This window comes from Leopardus geoffroyi, chromosome E1 (genome assembly GCF_018350155.1).
Source record: "Leopardus geoffroyi isolate Oge1 chromosome E1, O.geoffroyi_Oge1_pat1.0, whole genome shotgun sequence".
Classification (NCBI taxonomy): Eukaryota; Metazoa; Chordata; class Mammalia; order Carnivora; family Felidae; genus Leopardus; species Leopardus geoffroyi.
The window spans coordinates 3,477,167-3,492,763 of NC_059330.1; the positions used below are offsets into that span (position 1 = coordinate 3,477,167).

The 15,597-nt window shown below is 54.6% G+C and overlaps 1 protein-coding gene across 4 annotated transcripts in view; it reads left to right on the forward strand.

Moving 5' to 3' along the window:
• Nucleotides 1–15,597, forward strand: part of NTN1 (netrin 1) — a 192,933-nt gene that overhangs the window by 12,918 nt on the left and 164,418 nt on the right. The window contains exons 1-2 of one of the 4 annotated variants that reach the window (XM_045490404.1): nt 3,162–3,264; nt 3,999–5,080. In XM_045490404.1, coding sequence (XP_045346360.1) covers nt 4,063–5,080 — 1,018 coding nt within the window. In that variant the 5' untranslated portion in view covers nt 3,162–3,264; nt 3,999–4,062. Of the gene's footprint in view, nt 1–3,161; nt 3,265–3,369; nt 3,530–3,998; nt 5,081–15,597 lie in introns of those variants that run through there. The other 3 variants (XM_045490403.1, XM_045490405.1, XM_045490402.1) reach the window with 3 other exon arrangements.

Below are 15,597 nucleotides of genomic sequence, written 5' to 3' on the forward strand. Positions count from 1 at the left end.
CCACGGTGAGAGCCCAGCTATCAACACAGAATAGCTACGCTCCATTTCCAAACTTGCTGCTATGCAGGATCCATCAAGAGCTCTGCAGACGAGGGTGCCCGGCTGGCTCTGTGGGTAGAGCTTGTGACTCTTGATCTTGGGGTCATGAGTTCGAGTCCCACATGGGGTGTAGAGATTACTTAAAAAATACAAAATTAAAAAAAGAAAAACAAACTCTGCAGACAGAAACAGCACAGCAGGAGGAAGGCTTGGAGCCAGCTCCGTGAGCCAGCCCAGTAGATAACCCCAAAATAGACCCAAGTAGTGTGGGCAGTGAGCTGGGCTCCCCGACGTGCCTCTTTCAGACCCGTCCTGGCCGGACTGCCTTTTCCCGACTCGTGTTTTGGTGTGATGCCACCAGCTTCTGTCATGGGCCATCACAGAAACTGTCCCACGGAGCTTGCCGCTATGACCACCATGGTGATGCCGTTGAGGATGTGTGCTCACTATCACATACTGTGTTTCCTTTATGCAACGCCCCCCCCCCCCCCAGGAGAAATGCCTGTCTGACGTTAGCACCATGAATAATTATAATTCTCTTGAGTAATGGGTCTGTTTTTATCACACGGACGCTGGGCATTGTCTAACCGACACGGTCTCCTTTTAATTTTGGCTGCAAGAAAGCTTAGGGACACATTTGTGGCCCACCCACCGGAGGTGAACAGGGCCTTCCAGGGAGGAGTTTAGCTCTATTCCCGTTTCTACTCCTCCCGGTTTTTCTTCCTTCTCTTAGCTCCCCTTCTTAACTTACCACTCAACCTTGAGAACCTGCAGGCAAAACTCAATGCAAATCACCTGGAATCTCACTATCCTGAGATGATGGCAGTGAACCGCGTTGTCTTTTTATGCATCCTTAAGAAATAAAAATAAAAATGAGCTTGTACTGTGCATGGTGTCTTTTGGGGGCATAGTGTGTTATAATTTGCTCCCCCCCCCCCATTTTATAATATGTCATGAACATCTCTCCGTGTAATTAAAAGGCCCTACTTTAAGTTACTGCCAACGTCTGTAAGGATCTACCAACTTAATAGTAACGGCGAACATTGTTACATCCGCTTACCACGCGCCTCGCTTTAGGTATATTCACACAGATGCTTTTATTCACGTACATTACGGGAGTACAATGTGTATGTGCACGTATTATAAGCTACAATCTTCGTATGTGTTAACTCATTTGATGCTCCTAACCCTATGAGATGGATATTTTTGTCCCCTTTGTACAAATGAAGAAAGCAAAACACAGAAGGATGCTAACTTTGCCAAGGCCACACGCTCGGGTTTCAAAGGGCTGCTCCTCATCGCTATGTTGCCTTTCAGAACAGCACTGGGATCTCACAGCCCACAGGCATTAAACCTCTCCTTTCTCTCCTTCCACCCCACTGTCTAATTTATGTTATTTTGTCATGTTGTAAGTACCCTCATAAGTCACCGAGAATCCTCTCTGCCACAAGGCAAGGCAGAAATAAACAGCCTAGGGAGTGGTCAATGGCACGGGGAGAAGGCAGGACTAAAGCGTTCCCCGAGGGCAGAGGATGAACCCCGGGCTTTCGTGCAAGGGAACGCATTTATGTCCCTGGGCTGTGGGTGAAGTCCCATCCCTGGAAGAGCTGGCCTGGGTGGCCCTCTCTCAGGGAGGCTGGGGAAGGCGGTTTTTTTCCCAAGGAGACTGAGCTGGGCCAAATGAGCCCCGAGGCCCCTTCTTCGATTCTCACAGTTTATGAAAATGCCAATAAGACCGAATGTGACACTCGATGGAGAGGATCCAGGAAGCCAGCTCTTGGGCCGGAACCAGGACCCTGGGCTTTCAAAAGTCCAGGTTTATTGCTAGATCATTCATCCAAAAGTAACAAACCAACTGCGACTGAGTTAGAAACTCTCAGCCCGGTGTATTCTTTCCCTCAAAGTGCTTTGGCTACCGCTGCGAGAGTGTCAAAGGAGGCTCTCACTGTCCTCGGTCCTTTTGGTAAGGTGGCAGAGGATGAGGCAAGGAGAAGCTGGGTGGCCCCAAGGATGCCTCCTGAGACGATAATTGGGCGGGCTTATTTGACAAGGAGGAGAGGCAGGAGCCCCCGGTGTCTATTCCTGGATTTGATTGATGTTTACTAGCTGGGAGACGTGGGGCAAGCTTCTTGACCTCGGTTTCCTCATCTGCGAAATGGAGTTAAGACCTACTTTGCAAAGCTGTTGCGAGGCTCCCGTGAGATAGAACAAGGTATACAGCACCCTTGAAAATACAAGCCTGTGGCTGGGGGGACCTGGGGCGGGCTGGGCTGTCCCCAGCCTGAGGCCGGCAGACCCGCCTGGAAGGGGCCTTCCCCTCCGGCCTCCAGCCCAGCACCGCATCCCTGGCATGCGAGGAGCCGCGTTCCCGTTCCGGCAGATAGGCCAACCGCAGGGTGACAACTGTGGTGGTGGGGGGGGGGGCGGCACACGCCAGTAGCCCCTTCTCGCCTGCCCCCGGTTGGGCTTCAGGAAGAAGGGGTGAGCAGGCAGAGGTGACCTCCTCCTCCTCCTCCTTCTCCTCCTCCTCCTCCTTCTCCTCCTCCTCCCCATTCCCGGCTGTCTGCCCACAGGGGCACGGCCCTGTGCGCGGTGCCACCGGGGGCCATCGGGCCGGCTTGGAGGAAGGCCCGACCTCGGCGCAGCAAAGAAAACAAACACAGATGTGTTTGGCTGGGACCAGGAGGGAGCACAGCGTCCCCTCCCTCCCCCCCCCACTCCCCGCCCTCCCGCCGGCGCGCTCCCCCGGGGCGTGGGGCCGGCGGAAACCTGCGGGGCTCCCCGGGGCGGCGCGGGGCCCGGGGTTGAGGCTGACAGTCCCCGGCCCGCCCCTCCTCCCCTCCCCGGGGTGCTCGCCGGGCCCAGCCCCCTCTCCGGGGTTTCCCCGGGCGCTCGCCGCCTCGCTTTCTCTTTGTCTCCGCGGCCCTTCCCCGGGCGCCCCGGTTCCCACCCGCTGGCGCTCGCGCTCGCCCCGCGCCCCGGGCCGCTTCCCTTTAACTTTCTTCTTTCCCGGGGTTAAAACTTTGCTCGCGAGCGGGCGGCTGCTCGCCGACGTTATTGGCCGGCGCCCCGCCCGGCGGCCCCGCCCCCCGCCCCCGCGCTCCCCTCCGCCCCCCACTCCCGGCAGCGGCGGCGGCGGCGGCGGCGGCGGCGGCAGCGGCGGCGGCGGCGGCGGCGGAGCCTTCGGGGGCGTGCGTGCGTGTGTGTGAGTGCGCGCCAGCGAGCGTGAGTGTGTGTGCGCCCCGGGCGCGGGCTGGGCGGCACTCGGAGCGCGGCGGGAGCGGCGGGAGCCGGGCGGCCGCGGCGTCACTCGGGCGAGCGAGGCGGCCGGGGCCGGGGCAGCGGCGGCCGCGCCGGGCATGGAGCTCGCAAGCCCGCGCTGAGGCGGGACGCGCCTGCTGGCCGCGAGCGAGAGGCTCTCCGCCGTGCGGCGCGCGGGCTCCGGGCCGGGGCCGGGCAAACTTTTCTTTCTCTTTTGCCCTCTCCGGAGGTAAAGTCCCGAGCGCGGACTGTGCGGCGGGGACGCGACCCGGGCCGGCCCGGAGGGACCCCGGGGCTGCGGGCGGAAAAAGGGGGCGCGCGGGCCGTGCGGGTCCCCAGCGCTGTGCGGCGGCGCCGGGGCTCGGGGCGCCGGGCGGGCCGGCCGCCGAGGGTGCGGGCGGGCGCGGGCGTGCCCCCCTCGGGCGGCGTGGAGGCGGCGGTGGCCCGGGGAGCCGAGCGTTCAGCCCGCGGCCCCGGCTCGCCGCCCGGGCCGGGGGAGAACGGGCTCGGGGGGCGCGGGGGTGAGGTGGCGGGCGGGGGGGGGGGGAGCCTCCCCCTCCCCCTCCGGGGACCGCGGGCGGCGAGGCGGGCGGGCGGGCGGCCGGCGGGGATGGTGCCGGGGAAGCCGGGCTCGCCGCCCGCCGCGGGGTGGAGGGCGCGGGGCGGGCTGGCTGAGCGCAGCTCCCCTCTCTCCGCAGGCGCCTTCTGCGGCGGGCGGACCGACTCCTCGGCGCGGCGGGGCCGGGGCAGGCTGGACGCGGCATGATGCGCGCAGTGTGGGAGGCGCTGGCGGCGCTGGCGGCGGTGGCGTGCCTGGTGGGCGCGGTGCGCGGCGGGCCCGGGCTCAGCATGTTCTCCGGCCAGGCGGCGCAGCCCGACCCCTGCTCGGACGAGAACGGCCACCCGCGCCGCTGCATCCCCGACTTCGTCAACGCGGCCTTCGGCAAGGACGTGCGCGTGTCCAGCACCTGCGGCCGGCCCCCGGCGCGCTACTGCGTGGTGAGCGAGCGCGGCGAGGAGCGGCTGCGCTCCTGCCACCTTTGCAACGCGTCCGACCCCAAGAAGGCGCACCCGCCCGCCTTCCTGACCGACCTCAACAACCCGCACAACCTGACGTGCTGGCAGTCCGAGAACTACCTGCAGTTCCCGCACAACGTCACGCTCACGCTGTCGCTCGGCAAGAAGTTCGAGGTGACCTACGTGAGCTTGCAGTTCTGCTCGCCGCGGCCCGAGTCCATGGCCATCTACAAGTCCATGGACTACGGGCGCACGTGGGTGCCCTTCCAGTTCTACTCCACGCAGTGCCGCAAGATGTACAACCGGCCGCACCGCGCGCCCATCACCAAGCAGAACGAGCAGGAGGCCGTGTGCACCGACTCGCACACCGACATGCGCCCGCTCTCCGGCGGCCTCATCGCCTTCAGCACGCTGGACGGGCGGCCCTCGGCGCACGACTTCGACAACTCGCCGGTGCTCCAGGACTGGGTCACGGCCACCGACATCCGCGTGGCCTTCAGCCGCCTGCACACGTTCGGCGACGAGAACGAGGACGACTCGGAGCTGGCGCGCGACTCGTACTTCTACGCCGTGTCCGACCTGCAGGTGGGCGGCCGCTGCAAGTGCAACGGCCACGCGGCCCGCTGCGTGCGCGACCGCGACGACAGCCTGGTGTGCGACTGCAGGCACAACACGGCCGGCCCGGAATGCGACCGCTGCAAGCCGTTCCACTACGACCGGCCCTGGCAGCGCGCCACGGCCCGCGAGGCCAACGAGTGCGTGGGTGAGTGGGGCGCCGCGGGGACGCGGGCGGGCGGGCGGGCGGGCTCCCGAGGACCGCCTGCCCCGTGGACGCCGCGCGGGCCGTGGGAGGCGCGTGCCGGGAAGTCCTGGGCCCGGGAGGGCTGAGAGCGGGCTCACGGGCGCGCGTGGCGCTGGCCGGGGACTCTCGGATTTGCGCCCGGCGGGCTCTGGAAGCCAGGAAGGCTGAGAAATACTTCGGGGGGAGAGGGTTTTGCAGGAAGCTTGCCGACCGGTCCCCCTAACTCCGGGCTCAAATGCAAAGCATCCACTGTCTTTAACCTCAGTGTGGCGGGACCCTGGGATCCGCCTCCGCTGTACGCCCCCCCCCCTCCCCCTTTCCCAGGGCTGCAGCTGGGCACCCTGTTGGGAACCCCGGCCCTGTTCCCCGGGGGGTTCCGACTCGGCAATCACAGATCCCTTGGGAGATGGCAAAGGGATTTGCAGTTTGGGGCGAGTTATATCACTCCTGCGTGCTCCATTTGCCTTTCATAGTTTGGGGCAAAAAATATTTTTTTGCCCCTTTTGAACAGCGTATTTGTGTTAGCTGGGATTTAAAGATGAGATTTAAATTAATTACTATCCACAGGTTACAAAGGAGAGTTCAGTAATGATTTTAAAATAATTCAGTCCTGGTCCAGAAAAGTGTACCAAAATGTGTGTGTGTGTGTGTGTCTGTGTGTGTGTGTGTGTGTGTTGTTAGTGTCACAATTAGGTGAAATGAAACAGATTTGAATTAACCAAGGATCCAGCTTCTCTCTTTGTAATGGGGTTTTAAGTCCTGAAAGAAATCTGACAAGGCTTGCACTGGTGAACACTGTTGGGTCAGAAATGAGGCTAAAAAGAGAGAGAGAGAGATCCGTTCTATTTCTGAATTGTACAGCTTTGCTGCAGTAGAAAGTCAGTTTCTCCCCAGCAAAAAAAAAAAAAAAAAAAAAAAAAAGAAAGAAAAAAAGGGAGGGGGGAGGAGGAGAGGAATGCCAGAGGATTCTAGTATGAGATGTAAATTTCCAATTTCCACCTTCTATTTTAATGAAAATTATTTCGCCCCTCAACATGCCATGGGGTGTGCATCTTTTGTGAACCTATAGTTACGCGCCCTCCCCCACCCGCACCCCCCAGCTGCCACTGTGTGATTCTTCTCCCACTGTGGCACATTGCTAAGTTTGCTCGTCCCCACAGACACACGTTTCGGAGTCTGGTTCTGATTAATTGTCATGTTGTTGTCGACTAGTTTGTGCCTCATGACTTGTGGATGCAGATTTTTGAGCAAGCCGGCGCAAAACAGGTCTCAGAGAGCCGGGTGGGCACCGAGGCCCAGTCGGGCGCCCTGGTCTGCAAAGGGTCTTGCCTCCTGTTGCACAGGCTCGGCCTCCATTTTTGCACTGCGTCCCACTTTTGCAGACCCGATTGTTCATGCCCCTCGTTTAAGGGACTTGGGACTGGTTGCCAGATTGAAGAGAGTGCTCAGGCAGGATTCCACAGCCAGCTAGTAGTTTACACCCTGACTTAGTGGTCTTTGAGAATAAAATTCCTTTGATCTGCTCAGTTCCTTCAGAAATGTTGGTTTTTCCCATCCCTTCTCTTTCCCCCTCCCTCTTTTCTTTTCTTCCTTTTGTGCGTAAAAACCCTTTATTGACATTTAAAGGGCCTCCCACGGTTTTGCTATCAGTTTGAGTTCCTGCGTGCAAAGGAAAGGCACCTTCCAGTTGTCGGTGGGCAGGGTGGAAATTGGACAAAAGCAGCTCGCTACACTGAGGCCAGTAAACTGGGTCTTGTGGTAACATTGTACTGGCCTGAAGATTCCCCTTAGCCCGTGGTGTTCACAGTCATCACCTACCCCCAGCTCTGCCAGTGGCTTCGGATGTGGAGACACAAACCGCATTTGTTGTTAACAATGGTCATGCTTTTGGAATAGTCTCTGTAGTTTAGGATTTCGTCTTTTGACCAGAGCCTTGACTATATGCACAAATTGGATTGACTGCTTTTTTTTTTTTTTTTCCTTTAAGCCAAATTGAGCAATCAACATATGAACTAATGTAATTAGTAAGTGTTTTTGTTCAAAAAGTTTAATTAGGCCTGGTAAGGACATCATCTGCATGACAAACAATCAGCTGACAATATTTTCTGGTTTTTAACTGAGGTTATTTTAATTCTCAGTAGTTAAAGTATCTTTAAATCTCGCCGATTATTCAGTCACCTCATAAAAGCAAAGCCAATTCAACGAAGTTCAAGTTATTTATAGTTTCCTTTTTGAATAGATGTTCTGATATCTTGTAGTTATAGCCCCGGGAGTGTCAGGTTGAAGTTCCCATAAAGTCTTAATTGAAATCTTGGTGATTTTTCCATCATTCCACAGAAGAGAAAGCCAGGAAAGACAATTTAGAAGTGATTTACAATTAGAGGTCGAGCTTTTTATGAAAAGGCCCTATAGTGGAGATATGTGAATGAATTAGTATTTGACAGGTGTTCTGAGACACTACAGGGCACTGTGCTAGGGAAAAAAAAAAAAAAAGCATTAATAAATCCTTCAAACACTAACTTTTGTACTATCAGCGGCTCAGATTTTTTTCCCCAACCTAATCCCATCTTGTGAATTTCACACTGTTGACATATCAAGTCAAGGTACCCCGATTATTTACAACGAAGCCAAAGTAAAGAAGGTTGTTTTTTAATTTCAAAAATCAGTATTGATAAAAAAAAAAATGAAGCATCACTGTGTTATTCTGTGTTTGCCTTTATGAAATAATGAGACAGTGATTTATAATAGACTAAAATGGCATCCTTCCCTAGGTTAACCCCCCTGCTCCCCGCCCGCCCCCCCACCAAAACCCTAAAACTTAAGAAAAAGACCCATGGATGTTATTATTTGACTACATGGTTCTAGATGGGGCCGCAGTAATTTCTGGTTGCTAAGAAATGTGTATGTCCTGGGGCGCCTGGGTGGCTCAGTCGGTGGAGCGTCTGACTTCGGCTCAGGTCATGATCTCGCGGTCCGTGAGTTCGAGCCCCGCGTCGGGCTCTGTGCTGACTGCTCGGAGCCTGGAGCCTGTTTCAGATTCTGTGTCTCCCTCTCTCTCTGACCTGCCCCCGTTCATGCTCTGTCTCTCTCTGTCTCAAAAATAAATAAACGTTAAAAAAAAAAAAAAGAAAGAAAAAGAAATGCGTATGTCCTATAGATCTCCTTTGGTCAGCTTTCTTTCTGGTGTTTCAAGGTTGAGTTCTCTCCGGAATAAATGTGAACTTTGTAAAGCCCCATTTTATTTTAAATCCAATTTTGGATTTCTTCTGGAGGAAAGAAACCCCTCAAAACAATATGAAAGACAAGACCATGTATAACGTTACAGCCTCGACAGCCCTCAGTGGAATAACTAAATACTCTCTTCCGCCCATATGTATCGGCAGCATTCACATGGTCTTATACACATGTGCATTTACATTCACTGCGTAAAGAAGCATCCATGCATGGTGGGGGTGTGCGTACGTTCAAGGGAAAATGCATGAACAGTTTTAAACCACCTGGGTTGCTAGGCCCTTTTTCCTCCTCCTTTTTTTTTTTTTTTTTCAAAAGAGCATCTGAAGACCATATTGTGTTTCATAAATTATTGACATCAGTTTTAATCAGTGTCCCCCTGACATCGGAGCTGTGTTAGTATTTAGTGCCTGACGAAGCATGCTGTTTAATCTTACTGTGGGAATGTCACTGTGAACCCCTGCCTGGTTTGTGACAGGGTAAGCTTATGAAAACTTGTTTTGCGACTCACTCTATGGCTTTGCGTTGCCCAGCTGAAACCCAAAACCCACACAAAAGAGGTCTCTGCAAGATGAGCACCGTGCTGGGCTAGCCTCCTATGGTCATGGGTACCTGCAACATAATGCTGGTAATTGTTTAAACATGGCTTTGGCTGGCGGCGGGGTGGGGGGGGGGGTCCCTCATGCTGTAAATGGCTCTCGCACTTTGGCCCACCATCATCCCCAGCAGGAGAGGGGTGTTATATTGGAGGTGTTGCTGTGAGAAATCCAATGCCCCACTAAAGACTCTTGCAAAATCAGAAGGCTAAAATTATGTGCCGCTTAGGCTAGAGCCTGGCACAGAGCCGTAGATCAGTGAATGTTTTTACAGTCTTCGTAATTATTATAATTACCGTCATTATGGTGGTTAACGCTTGAGAGCTTATTTTTTTGCCAAGCACTCGTATTAGTCATTTAATCATTGAGGCTGTGCTAATAATAAGCAGGATGATGGCACTTATTTCACAGATGAGAAAACCATGACCTAGAGACACTAAAATGGTTTACCCAAAGCCATGTAGTTCATAGATGGCGGAGCTAGAAACTTTTTGACCTGACGTTTGTCGCATCGGACCCTTTGTGCTGACTCCATATAGGATGGACGGATGGACAGACGGATGGATGGATGCATGGATAGTTAGTTGGGTCGGTGGTTGGGTGGGGGGCCATTATGTATCCACATACAGGAGAGAAGACGGAACGACCTGTTGCTTCTGGAAGTGGAGATGGTTCCGTGGCTATGTTGATTATGTCGTGCTGTATTAATTGTGCTCATACATATTTAAATGAAGTTGCATGTAAGAAATTGTCCTTCATTTTAGCCATCAGGACGAATGGGAGCTGGCTGTTAGGAATATAAGGGAAGAGACTTTAGATGCTTTCTGGTGGGTCTTGACATCCATAAGCGTTGGTGATGGCCAAGCGTTTTCTTGATTTCCAGGGCCCGCGAGCTCTCTCGGAGGTGGTGGAACAGAGCTCGTGATCAGAAAATCCTCTTTAATAAGGCCTCTTCCTTTTCCCTAGTGCTCATTATCTCCCTTGCTTCTCTGGAACATATGGAAAAAAACCAAGGAAGGGGCCAAGGAGTGTTGTTGGAGAGGGGAGTTTACTGGCGCATCCTGGCCACAAGCATGGTGCGGGTGGGTGCAGCTCACGTATGTTGGTAACGCAGGGCCGACATTTATGTCGGTGGGCCCCACGGCAGCTGGAGGGAGGGTCTCCACTGGGCTTCTCCTGAGTACCTGGTGGGCAAGGAGGCTGCTCCCTCCTCTACTGAGAGACGGGAGACAGACTTGTGTCTGGGTGAACCTTCGAGGGTGGGTCTGTGCATTTCCAGGCTTTGCCAAGAGGCCTTTTTGGCCCTGCCCAGACTCCTCTCTGACCTCCTCCTCCCGTAGAAAAATGAGATCCTCGGAAAAGTATTTGAGACTTTATGTCCAGAGTAAATATTGGAAAGGCAGTGGGTTGAAATTCAGATGTTCCCTGGAAGGAATCCCCCATTTTCTGCTCACAGCTGGTATCGATATTTCCTTCTTGAAATGAGTTGTGCTTTTCATTAAGTAAATTTTTTGTCTTGGGATTAAACCAACATTGTATTCTTAATAGACTTTTATGTTTACACTTCAGATGTCCACTGGGTTGTTCTTCGTGTTATCTCGATGGCTTCTATAGTGTCTGCTATGCACATTGGCCTCACCAAAATAAATGGCTCTCTAGGGAACTGGATTATAAAACAGCCTTATCTGTCGATGCACCAGTAAGGAGATTTTGTGAGTCAGTAGGTTTTTTGGTTTTTTTTTTTCTTCCTTTCAGAAGTGATAATCATACCTTGGGTTTCTGCAATGCCTTTCATTAGAGGGAGACTGCAGGTCTCAGAGGGCTTTTGAAACGCTCAGGATTTAAGCCTAATACTTACAGAGTGGCCCACAGTATTTTGCCTGTCGTCTGGAAAGACACAGTGCCCTTGTGGTCTCTGCAGCCTTGGAAGATGGGGCATCGATCGGTTTGGGCGGCCGAGGGGAATGGCAGAGGTTCCGGTGGCGGTCCAAGGGGACCGTCAGGTTGCACCCTGGAGGACAGACCATAGATCCCTACTGAGTGCCAGGCATCGTACCAGATGCTTCCTGTGTGCCTTGTTTTGATGAAATCGGATTACCGCGTGGAATGGGAGCTTTTCAGAGACGGACGTCCCCGCCACCAAAGGGCAGTGTTTCACAGACACAACGAAGTGTGGAGCGGTCTGCAGGGCACATGGTGGCTTATTCAGTGAGGCCGTTGCATGCGCGGAGAGCAAGGGGGAGTATCGATCATGCTCGTTTCAAAGGCTGGTCACATGGGGGCGCCTGGGTGGCTCAGTCATGATCTCGTGGTTCGTGAGTTCGAGCCCCGCGTCGGGCTCTGTGCTGACAGCTTAGAGCCTGGGGTCTGCTTCGGATTCTGTGTGTGTTTCTCTCTCTGCCCCTTACCCACTCATGCTCTGTCTCCCTCTCTCTCTCTCTCTCTCTCTCTCTTTCTCTCAAAAATAAATTTAAAAAACCCCTTAATAATAACACTAATAATAAGGCTGATCACCTAAGAACCGCATCCTGTTGTAACCAGCTCCGAGGGGCGGTTTTTCTGAACGACACCTGAAATGTCTGAGCTGCCCTGAGACAGTCCTCCAGACACAGTCTATCTCTTCGCCTCCACACTGTCTGTCGTCCTGAGGCTTGACCTGTGTCGCACAGCATAGTGGGTTCAGTATCGCATCGTTGTATTCTTGTTCCAAAAACGCATTCCTATTGGAAACTCAGAATTGGCTTTTAATTGGCCTTCGAAATGTTGTATAACGTGTGTCAATCCCCCCCTCCTCACCTCCCCCCTCTCCCCGCCTCCCCCCAGTTCTTTTGTGCGGGTTCTGCGCTCTGACAGAGAGAAGAAGGGGCTGTGGTCATGGGATGGATGAAATGTGGGATGCCTCTCACCTGGGACTTTCTCTTCCGAGGCTTCAGTGACTGCCCCAGAAGTGGGCTCTGCCTTTGCCCGTGTTCGAGGCATTCCCTGGAGGTCCCCAGGTCTTCTGCCGTTGGGACTGGTGTATTAGCTGTCGTTAGGGTGAAACGAATTCGTGTTACAGTGCGTTTACGCGAGTAGAGGAGATCCAGAAGACCCATATATCTGTAGGTGTGGCGGACGTCCAGGCTGATCCGGGGGGGGGGGGGGGGGTGGCTTTTCAGAGGGCGAAGTAAATTTCTTGCGTGGAAACCCTGAAAGGTAGAAAGCGACACCCTAGTGCGCTACAGCCACTGATAACCAAGGAATCTTCCCGGCCTCAGCCCGGAAGAAGGTGCTGGAAAGTCTGCCTCTTGTGGAGGATTTAGGACTGGCCTGGGTAATGCATGGGAGATATCAGCCCCCTGTGCAGGTAGTCCGAGCTTCAGTGTGGAGCCCATTTGTGCCCTCTTCCGGCTGATGCTATTGATAGATTTTTAGATTTTTTCCTCCCTGGGTGTTTTTCTGCTTACAGATGAGAGAGAGTATTGGTTGTCACGAGCAGTTGTCTGTTCCACGTTCCAAAAGTTCCACGCCTGAGTTCAACAATCTGTAGGGCCATAGGGACCTTTAAATGGGCTGGGTTTGAATAACTGAGTCTTACTTAGGTAACCGGGAAGTGAGAATAGATCTCTCGTAGTTTCCCAGAGCACCTGTGTGTTGCCCTGTGTTCGATACTTGGTGGAGCATCTCAAGTAGATGGACCCCCTCGGCCCGTCTGATTATCACTGGCCAGGGCTTCTGATTTGATCTGTTTCCTGCTTGGAGTGGCCGGGGTGAGGACTCAGCAAAAGCCCTCCTCCCGTTCTGACACCAGGGCAGACATTGCTCATCGATCACAGCACTCTTTTCCTTTAAGGCCAGAAATGGTCATCGGGTATTGGAGTCCTTTATGTTATAACACGCGAGGCAGCTGGTCTTACTTAGGATTAGCCTAGGAGATGAAAACTGTATGACATCTTTGGCCCCAGAAGACCTTCCCCAGCTCCCCGGGCCGGCAGACAAAGAAGTCCCTTGGGAGTGGACGTTTCTAGAGCCGTCAGGGGGCTCTGTTGGGTCTGGGATGTAAAGACATGTGAAGTGGGTGCCCTCCCTGCAGGTGGGATGTACTCTCATTGAGGGGGGGGGGAGGCTGTGCATGAGAAGGGCGAATTCTTGTACACCTGTACTTTAAACCGTGAACACGGTTCAAGGGGAGGAATTTGGGCCAACGCCGCGGATCGGGGGAGGCTCTGAGGCTCTGCAGAGGAAGCAGGGTCTGGATTTGGCTCCTGTCACATGGCAGGACTGGGTCACAGTCCACTGCGACACATTTTCCGCGTGCATTTTTGCTCTGTTGCTGTGTTTTCTGTTCTCGCCAAGAGCGTGGGAGACCAGGTTCTCTGAAAAGAGTGTCCTCCCACAGTGTCTGCCCCTCCCAGGCAGGTTCCCCTGGACTGGACAGGGACAACTCCAGAGGTATCCTGACGGGGCTCAGGGCTCCGGTGCGGTGAGGCTTCCCGGGTTGGGGGGGGGCCCTTCCCACCTGAGAAGCGGGGCCCTCGCCCCCGCCCCCCAAGACACATCTGTGTGGCATTGAGAGACTCTGCCCGGGGCCACTTCCCCCGGTGCTCTGCTTACGCTCCGGCCGGCGTAGAAAGTGCCAGACAATAACGGCTCCAACCCCAGCATGAAAAAGGAAACACATTGTGTTTACAGATACAGGATTTGGCATCAGAAACTTGAAAGTACCTTTGAGTTGGACGCCCCAGGGCAGGGCTGTTGGACACCCTGCCCCGAGTCCCGCGGCCAGCTTGCTTCCTCTGCCCAAAGTCAGCCCTCAGAGGTGGACAGGGTGCTCCCAGCCAACTCTTCCTTCCCAGACCCGGCCCTGTCTCCCTTCCTGGCTCAGACCATGCGAGAACTCGGGGAGAGAGAGTGCCCGGCCGAGAAGGGCGCAAAGCACTGCTCGCTCCAGCCCTTCTGAAGCCGTGTTCCCGGGCCGATGGGCCATCACGATAGCGAGAAATGCTAGGGAAGAATGAGACGGGGCATTTCTCTGTGTTTCTCAGCCCTGTTTACTGTTAGAACCAGGGTGGGAGGGCTGGTGGTTTTTCTTAAGTCCAGGATGCCCGCAGAAGGATATGAGCCACATGTAAGTGACAGGCACGTGCTATTTTCCTGCTCCGTAGGAATGAAGATCGGAGAGCACGGCTTTCTGTCTAAGAATATACGGACTATCAGGGGGCGCCTGGGTGGCTCAGTTGGTCAAGCGTCCGACTCTTGGTCTCAGCTCAGGTCATGATCTCACGGTTCGCAGAGTTCGAGCCCCGCGTCGGGTTCTGTGCTGACAGCTCGGAGCCTGGAGCTGCTTCGGATTCTGTGTCTCCCTCTCTCTCTGCCCCTCCCCCTTAATAAATAAACATGAAAAAAATATATATGGACTGTCAAGATGTATGCGTTAGGGGTAATGGTTGAAAGAACCCACGTCCAGCCTCACACTGCTTGGGGCTTTTGGGTACGTCGCTGAAGCTCTCTGTGCCTTCCATATCCTTGGCGTCCTGGGGGCCCGTGCAAGACCCCCGTGGTAGATGGGGGGCTGGGGAAAGAGAGGAGCCTCTGCATAGGAAGGAGACCCAGAGACAGAGTGCTCGTCCTAGACTTCGGGCTTTTATCACCACACACACGTCCGTCAGCCTCCCTACTGCTGCACTCTCTTCTAAACACCGTACGGACATTACCTCATTTGCCCCCCACAGCAGACTATGACGTGGGTTATGTTATTATTACTCTTCGGGAACTTCCTCTCTCGTCTTTGCCACGCGCACATGCGAATGCGTTTCTGTTGGGCGTGTGTCCAGAGGCAGCATCCCTGGACCCTGGGGGAGGTGTCAGCTCAGCCCCAGGACAAGGTGGTTAGACACCGGCCCAACATTTTGCAGAAGGCGGCCGTACAGATTCACATTTGTGCATAACGTTACAGGTGAGGAAACAGAGGCACCTGGCAGACACAGAGCTTGCCCAGGGTCACGCACGGAGCAGGCGGTGGGGTTGGAATTAGGATCCAGGCGGGGTGGGCCCCAGAGTCTTGCTTTTCACCGCTGTGTCTGGCTGCCTCTCGTCTTTCACCCGCATATATCCAGATCTAAAACCGATGATACTGGGGGCGGGGGGGGGGGGCAAAGGTGCCCTTGGCTTCTCTAGACCTCAGTTTCCTCTTCTGTAAAGTGAGGGGTTGGGGCACGAAGACCGTCTTCAGTTCTGATAGTCTGTGTTCCTGCAGAATGCACCTCCTTCCTGGTCTGTATTACCCACCCCCTCTCTATTCCATTGGTGGGGGGGTGGTCCCTCCAAAGACTGGTCGGGCTCTGAGAGCGAAGGACCTCACTCGGGCCCGCCCCTCAAGACCACCAGGGATTTCTCCTCCTCTGTTCCACTTGGGGAGGGGAAGACGTGGGATGTGTTCCTTCTTGGCCCTCCTGCGTGTCAGCTGGCTGGGCTCCTCTCTTCAGATCGCGCGTGTGCAGCTGGATGGATGTTGACAGAATCAACTCACCTGTGTAACTAGCTCAGCCATCAAGAAATAAAATATTTCCAGAAGGCCTCCGTATGTCCTTCAAATCACCCACCCCACCGTATGCCGCCATCTTGGCTTCTAGCACCCTCGATTTGGTTTTGACCGCTCTTGAACTCCATATA